This window comes from Papilio polytes, unplaced genomic scaffold (genome assembly GCF_000836215.1).
Source record: "Papilio polytes unplaced genomic scaffold, Ppol_1.0 DF824069.1, whole genome shotgun sequence".
In the NCBI taxonomy this organism is placed as follows: Eukaryota; Metazoa; Arthropoda; class Insecta; order Lepidoptera; family Papilionidae; genus Papilio; species Papilio polytes.
Genome location: NW_013525135.1, coordinates 2,178,205 through 2,186,487, shown reverse-complemented (window position 1 = coordinate 2,186,487; position 8,283 = coordinate 2,178,205). Strand labels below are relative to the sequence as shown.

Here is an 8,283-nt window from a genome sequence, read left to right as displayed (position 1 = left end):
TTAATAATTTGTAGAAAAAAAAATAGTGTTTAGGACATTTTTGGTTATTTATTGAAATTAGGTTTAACATTATATGTACGAATTATTTTTTCTAATCTAATATATATGTATGTAATAAATCTATAAATGACAATAATTAGACATGTACCATTCAATTTTTTTTTTAAAACTTTTGTAAACTATGGCATGGAATAAAAGGCTTTTTTATTTTTATTTTTTATTTTTTTTATTTACACATTTAACGTAATCAATAATCATTATGGTTATTACGGGCGGTCAATAACTGGTTAGTTGGACAAACATTTGCGCAATGCGAAGTTTCAGTTATATTTACCTTTGACCTTTAACAGTTACTTGTTTTCAAAGCCTGTTGATTATTCCGGCATAATGCTTTATAGCTTATGCTTAATATGTATTTTCTTTCGTTTTATACTACTTTAATTTGCATTAGTGAATTTATAGCGATTCGAATTTCTTCAGACATTCTTCTGAGTAAAGATAAAATTATTTGTATAACTCTGGTTTACCAAACTTTAAAATAGAGGTGGAATATTTAATAAGTCGAAAAATAAAAAATGGCAACCAACCTTACTAAGTGAAACGCTAAGATTACATTTAGGTTATACTCCTCGTGTTGAGATGTACTTCCTCGGTAGTATCCCATTACATTGCTTGCCTATCAGCGCTTGACCAAATCATATTAGCAAATTGTAATCTACAAATTAACGTATACAAGCTACTATAACAAAAACTCCCAACCTTCCATCAATACTAAGCATCGCCTAGTGATAAGGTCGAAAACAAGTTTGCGACATCCAGGCGCAAAAATCAATAAAAGACAAAAAACCTCCAAATCGTGGTACGGATTCGAACATGGAACTCGGTAACTCTGTTCTATGTTACCACATGTGTTCTAGTCGTGAAACTATACTTTATTAAGCAATAAACTTGTGCAACAATAAGTGAGTAATAAAATAAATTTTGATTGTCTGTGAAACTTACGGTTGGTATATTTACCATTAGCTATACATCTTAAGAGAATATATAAATACGCGTTCTGGATTATGAATAAAATTTTAGCTAATCCCGTAACGTGTATTCAATTTCCAAATATAAATTTCCAGTGAAATGCACAAGAATTAACACATTATAACAGGCTAAGTTTGTGAATTCATTTAAATATGTTGTACAGGTGAAGAAGTAAGTTAGAGGTTTGCATAGCACTTGCGAGCTAGTGCCAATAGGTAAGTATATTGTAAATCGAAAAATATGTGGAATATAAAAGTAAAAGCTGTTTACAATTATCTTAAACCCGAGATTAATTCTCGCATTATTCAACATTCAACGAAGCGCGATGGTTTCGGATAAAAACAAGTTGTGTATTTGCATATTAACATTTCCGCTTCTGAATTCTGTGAATACGATAATAGATGAAAACACTAACGTGGCCGATTGTCTAGACTTTAAATCTAACCTTTCCGTTGAATTGTAGAACATCGCAGCTTGACGTTTCAAATCATCGCTCATAGTGTTGTCCGACATTTTATCACAATCACAAATCTACACGGGTCACTGTTCAGCGAATATCACCAAAGGATAATGCACTTTATACCTAACGTGATAAAGTTAATTTTGTTACCGAAAGTTGTTTTGCGAGGCCGGCGAATCGGTATATGACGCCCGCGCCTCTCACTCGCGGAGACCGACTGATCACCCACTCACGCGACCAGCACCCCCACTTGCCTGTGTGTTGACATTACCGCAGACGACACGTGAAAATGTTAACGTTTCGAGGGAAGTATAACAATGGGCATGTGGCCCGGTTGTTACTGTTAGACGACCTCGCTGTTTGCTGTTGCTAATGTGTAATGTTCTTAATAACACGACGTTCCAATCGAGATGTTTTGCTAACGGCCATTCATTTGGTGTACGAGTTACCGAGCACATACGACATACAGAGGTTGGATAATTTTTTTTGTCACGTTCAATATAAATTAATCGATCGACGTGATAGAGGTATTAACAAGTTTAAACGTAAACATCTTTATTTACTGTCCACTATTAAACTCCGTGACTATTAGAAATATGGTTTTAATAACCAATACCACTCCTTTAAATCATGTCCGTGTCGCTATTATTCTGTAGAATACTCTTGCTTACAACCAAACCTCACAACAGAATATTACAACATAAAATATTATAGGTAGTATACCTTTACGCTGACTTTTTCACGTTTCTCAAATGACGTAAACTTTCGGGTTTTCCGAATTTTCCTCTGATGCTCATGAAAATAAATAAACATTCTATAAATTGTGCGTAATAATTTTAATATTATGTACATAGAAATAAAAAATTCTAATCTCTCGTGTAATTCATCCAATTACACGATTATTTCGTTACGCAGCGGTACATAGAAATTATTCGCGTCGTATACAAATAACATACCTTGACTGAGGTATGTTTTGCGATAAGCATTCATTGCTCGCAAGCATATGGAGATTTTAGTGCCTATTTCCATTAAGTCGCTTGCCGCGCGACTATATCTCGCGATTTGTACCTAGTGCAAAATAGTAAGCACTTACTTGATACTACCGTTAAAAAAATACTTTAGGTTCTAATTAACCTTCTGTTTATATTAAAAAGTTCGTTAGATCTATGTTATGGTATCTACTAGCGCCATCTATTATCACAGAAACAAACACTTTTTTTCCACAAGGTATAGACATATAGTCGTTTCTCATTAAGCAAAGAAATATTTGTATCGCCAGTTCCAATCCATCTTTTTCAAAATTTATACATGATAAAATATCAATGATATTAAATTAAAACTGTCCTTAAATAGTTTTCGCAACATTGATAAAAATTACCCATTAAATTAATTAATTGCCACAATTTTAATTGTACACATTAATGATTTTATGATTTTTTGCTTGTAAAAAGCTAATATAATGCTCTAGTTAGTCATAAATTATTATAAAACCATAGAGGCCAGAGATATTTTTCTTTTGTTAACACATTCCATGCCAACATAATTTTCTTTCACATGAATGTGAACTTGCTATGTTAGTCGGTGACACTCTGTATTACCATAGTCATCATAGTTAACTATTTTTTTTATTAATTTCTTCCAACTATATCTGATCTCTACATCTTCACTGCAAACTTAGCACTAATGTCTTATAATACTGGATTACTTTGATTTAAGATGACTTTTAAAGCTTTGAATGAAAAATGTGCCTAACAGCTGGTACACTATACCAGTAAAGTAGGCCTATAGCGCTCAAAACCAGCACTAGAATACAACTGGCAATATGTAAACTGGTGCCAGTGAGCTCTTACAGTCATTACCTGCACTACTTTCTAACTGTACTGGCCAAATATAAAGCGGACATAATTACCGGTTTGCACTGAATATGTTAGGAATAGTGCAGTATTATGACAGGAAGCAAGATAAACTTTAACATTTGTCATATTGTCAATGTCTTGAGATATTGTATTAATGATAACTCTGTGTTCATTGTGTCTCAGCTCAACAGCCAGTATTTGATAATCAAACAATACTGTATTTGTACAGTTAGGTGACTAATGTTTTGTTACTAAGTTTTCACTGCCAAAACACATACAAAAACTCTTATCTCCAGCTTTGCAAAGAGTTTAAAAGTGATCACAATTGTTTTGTGCAGTATTTTATTGGTTTTGGAAATTATCACATATGAAGATAATGCTTTTTATGAAATAATTAACACAATATAGCATTAACGAAGAGAAACGAGGCATAAGTTAACAGCTCAAGAATCAAATGATTGATTTAAACATTATTTTAATGACTTATTTGGGAGTACAAAATAGATTGGTTGTCGACATAGAGGTTTCTCGTTTAACATTAAATTTTACTGTAGTATAATTTAAAAAAAAATTAAAGCAATACGTTTAAAATTTGGCTTTAAAGACTGGGTATCAAATTATTTGGTACTTACTTCGTGTTAGTAAATAGCGAGAAATATGACATGAGAGGAAAATATTTTGCAGTCGACTTCGTAATGTTTTTATTTTTAAATGAGAAAATGCGTGTTAAATACATACCTTATGTTAGAACTTAATGGAATGTAACTATAACTGTAATGTTTATTTTTCTTCATATTGACCGTGTTAATTCATTTTGGTAATTCTAATGAACGTATTAAAATCAAAGCACAAGAAACTTTTATTAAATAATTTTTATTACTAATTATTTCACTATTAATTTTTTTTTGATTTCACTTTACATTTACGATAATATTTGTTTCGTTTGTTTTTATTTGTCACTGTCAAAAATTGGCGCCCTTGACAGAAGGTTGACATTTCCGAGTATGTTTGTAAATCTAAAAAGGTTCTGTTTGGTACAGTTATTGGTTATTAAAAATGACTTACATGGAGAGAAATGGGTAAAAAAATCGGACGGAAATTTAAGATCAAGGTGACAAGGTCCAAGAGTGTTTCTAAAGAATAGCTTTACTGTTTAAAAGTATTCTACATGGAGGAAATTCATTATTTTAGCGTTTTTTTAAGATATTTTTCATTCATTAGCATTAATTTGACATATGATATGTAAATCTAAATTGTAATCGTGTTCAATGTGGAGAAACCGCAAGCTCAAGTAATTTGTTAGCAGCGTCTCGAAGGAATTCGGCGTTTTCCGTTATTGCGAAGAAGGGAAGTAAAATTGATTGGTGTTATAGAAACATTGATACCGGCAATCGTCATTCGTTCGAGGCGAAATAGCATGTTTCAAAAATGTTACAAAAGTTGGGTACCAAAAAGAATTGAAATATATTAAAATAACCATTAAAAACAATAGGTTAGTCAAATGTGCTTCTAAATTAATATACACCGTAATTAGCTGTTTTCTTATTATATTATATTATAAATATATAGTTTAAATCAAATATAAGTACCTATAAATAAAAAATAAAAAAAACTGAAGGTTTCGTTGACACACAAGTGACCTACTTTTTGGTTGTGTGATAAAGTATAAAGAAATTGCTTACTATGTTTTTTTTTTAGGATTCATTAACATATTTTTGTGCAAAGGGTCCATGAGGAATAAGAGTAAAGGAAAGTTACTTTAATAGTAAATATAATTTTTAAAATACGACAATGATAATACTGTTGACTTCGTTTGCTTTTGCCCAAAAGAACAAGGTTCTCAGTTAGTCTCTTTTTCTTAATTTGTGTTACCGCATATCTTAGGCTCTGGTAGACCAAATTTATTTACTAAAAATCCATTCTCGGTACTCCCATGACGTCCCAACCTTTGTAGGTACAAATTATTTTCGCAAGTCAAATAGTTTTGATTATTTATAAATCAGCCAGACACTCGTTAAAAAGATTTTTTAAAACTTATATTAGAAAAATCAATCTTGGGAAGAAAAGCTTTGGATTTTTCTTACAATTTCACTAATACTACAGGGATCCCGAAATAAGATGTCAAATTATTACATTAGGTCAAAAGTCGTTTTCTTAGAATTATATTTTTAGGTTATTGCGTGAATGTCAGCTATTTCCAAGAGTTATCAAGATATTGAAAATAAATTGTAAAGATATTTTTGTATTGAAAGTGTTTACTATGTTACAATTAACTACTTCAAATTAAAACATGTAGTTAGAAGTTGCCCGAGATTCCGTATTACATGTAGTATGATAAAAGAATCGAGATTATTTTTAACTATTCGAATGAAGCTTTAACCCCGAATGTGAAAATGTCCAGTGTAACGGAAAACTATTTAAAAAAATCTACTGAACTAATTTATTTAATATCCAAAAATATAGCTTTACTAAAAAAAATCAGTATTTTTTGCTACAAAAATCTTAGTGGAATTAAGGATTAAGGAGTTTCTATAGGTCCAAAGCCATTTTGTATCTCATAATGTAATCTTTGGTATAATTAATCAGTGTAAAGATCGTTGAAGTGTGGAAGGGGAGAGGACATTGATGTGTTAGATGGATGACCTCATAATTACTGCGAGATTGTCCGGGGGATAGCTTGCAAGTCAACGAACCGATAAAAGTAATATTCACAAGCTTTATGAAGCAATTAAATGAAACCTTTATTAAAAAATCGTGACTTGTACAAATCTAGTCCTACTGTGAATTGAAATATGAACATGCATTAGTTCTTCTTCTTCTTTGTCGCTTTAGTCTTTGCAGACTCGTCGTGGTTATCACGTATCAGTGACCCGCTTCACAAGACGCCGCCACTCCTCCCTGTACGCTGCTTTTTTCGCACATTGATGCAAAGGTACGTACATAGCCGTTCTAATCTGGTCAGTCCATCTCATAGGCGATCTTTCTCTAGGTCTGGTGCCCACCACCTTACCCTGTACTACCAAGCGTTCTATGGAATCGTCATTACGTCAACTACTGATCATCAAACACCAACCTTATGGCACTTGTATCAGTTCTCATTTGGCTGCTTTTAATTTTATACTCTATACAAAATTACAGATTTCACAATACAAGTTAATTAAATAAGCGTCTAAATTTGTTTGGAACAGTTAATAGAATCGGCTTACAATAATTTTATCCGCAGACCAGTTACGAACAATGTTAATTGAAACAAACAGTTGTTTTGCTAAATAACTAGCGATCATAAACAAAAGTCGGTGCAAACTTCACCGTGAGGCTCGCGTCAGTGGAACATAGTACAAGTTATATCTGAAGGAATCCGCAGTGACCGAGCCGCAAGCTACAAACTTAAGCAATAAGGAATGCCCCAGCGAATTAATTACTTCAAAACTTTGTTTATCGAATGTCTACTTGTATTTAAAGATTTTAAACCAATCAAAACTGACTTTTTAAACTATTTTAATTATAAATACATTTTTAAATTTTGTAATCAAAATAGTAATAATTGAACAAGAATAAAGATATAACAAATTGCTCGTAGCTGCCGTTCGTAGAAATTTAAAGAAAATTGACAAGCAATTACTTACAAATGAATCGAACGGCCCACAAAGGTTTAAATGTAGATTCACAAATTGGAATCGAAGCTTGAGGCCGGAAACCAATTTCTAACGTTTCTGCTAAATCAGAATCAAAGTAATATGCCGAATACTAATTTCAAACATTCTAAGGTACGCAAATAGGCTTCTGCAAATTTGTTTCTACCAATGTAATTGTGAATTTCCATTCAACCAACGTAATGCATACGAGATTCGAATCGTTTCGTCTATCAATCTATTGAACAATAAAGAGTATTTCCAAATGCAAACTTTCCGCTATTGTTTAACCCCTATTTAAAGAATTAATTGGATACTTTCCAAGTGCGCCAAACTTTTACCAGATTAGAAGCATATAACAAATGTTAAATCCAAACATCTTAACTACTCATCGACCTAAACATCTCCAGCTAATGTCGCCATATACATATTTTATACAATATCCCTTAATTAAACGCTCCCGGAATCGTCCTCTCCAATTCAGGGCATTGCATCTTATGCATAATAAACGAAACATAAACAAGAGGGCGGAAAGCATTAGACAATTGTCCTGGGAATTATTCCCTACAATCTCTAATTAACGCGGCGCTTACAACAGCTCACAATTAATGAGGATTAAACCTTTAAACAATACTTCGTGAATTATTTATATTAAGACAGATATTACGTATTTATACATCGAACAAAACTTAGAGATGTAAGTTAAGTAACAAATTGTTTTCTTTAATATACTTACCGAATTTTGAAACGAATTTTCTAACACTTTGATACGTAAGCGCTGTTTATAAAGTGCTAATGTGATGCTATAAAAGTTACAACAAAATATCTAGTGGTAAAAACATGATAAGGATAACTCACATATCGAAAGGTTTTTCATCAAACTAACTAGTGAATTCATAATTTTTTTCGCACCTCGTAATCTCACAAACGTACAGAAATAAAGAACCTTTTATCATAAACAAAGTCGTGTGCACTAAACAGGACCGACAGTAAAATGTGTTCAATAAAGTCCGCTCCACTCACCGCAATATAGAGGCGACGTGTCACCGCGCAGATCGCTGAGATTCAAGCCACGTGGCGGGAAAGATATTGCGTCCATCTAGTAAGCTTTTATAACCAAGAAGATCCTAAAGGACCCTACACACTTTGCAGAACAAATGAACGCGACTTACACAGACTATATTCATTGTAATCAACGCTCATTTGTTACATTATGCGATGTGAAATGCCCGGAACGTTAAAAATTAAATCACGTGTTTTAAAAACAAAAATAAAACTTTTTAAAGATCGTCAACATATTCTTACT

At 32.3% G+C, this 8,283-nt stretch overlaps 1 protein-coding gene across 2 annotated transcripts in view; it reads right to left on the bottom strand.

Annotated features, from left to right (window-relative positions):
* The window catches only part of LOC106100208 (vesicular glutamate transporter 1), a 22,423-nt gene extending 18,211 nt beyond the window's left edge, over window positions 1-4,212 (bottom strand). The window contains exon 1 of one of the 2 annotated variants that reach the window (XM_013278984.1): window positions 4,084-4,212. In XM_013278984.1, coding sequence (XP_013134438.1) covers window positions 4,084-4,139 — 56 coding nt within the window. In that variant the 5' untranslated portion in view covers window positions 4,140-4,212. Of the gene's footprint in view, window positions 1-1,474; window positions 1,839-4,083 lie in introns of those variants that run through there. The other variant, XM_013278983.1, reaches the window with a different exon arrangement.
* Between the last annotated feature and the right edge of the window lie 4,071 nt (window positions 4,213-8,283).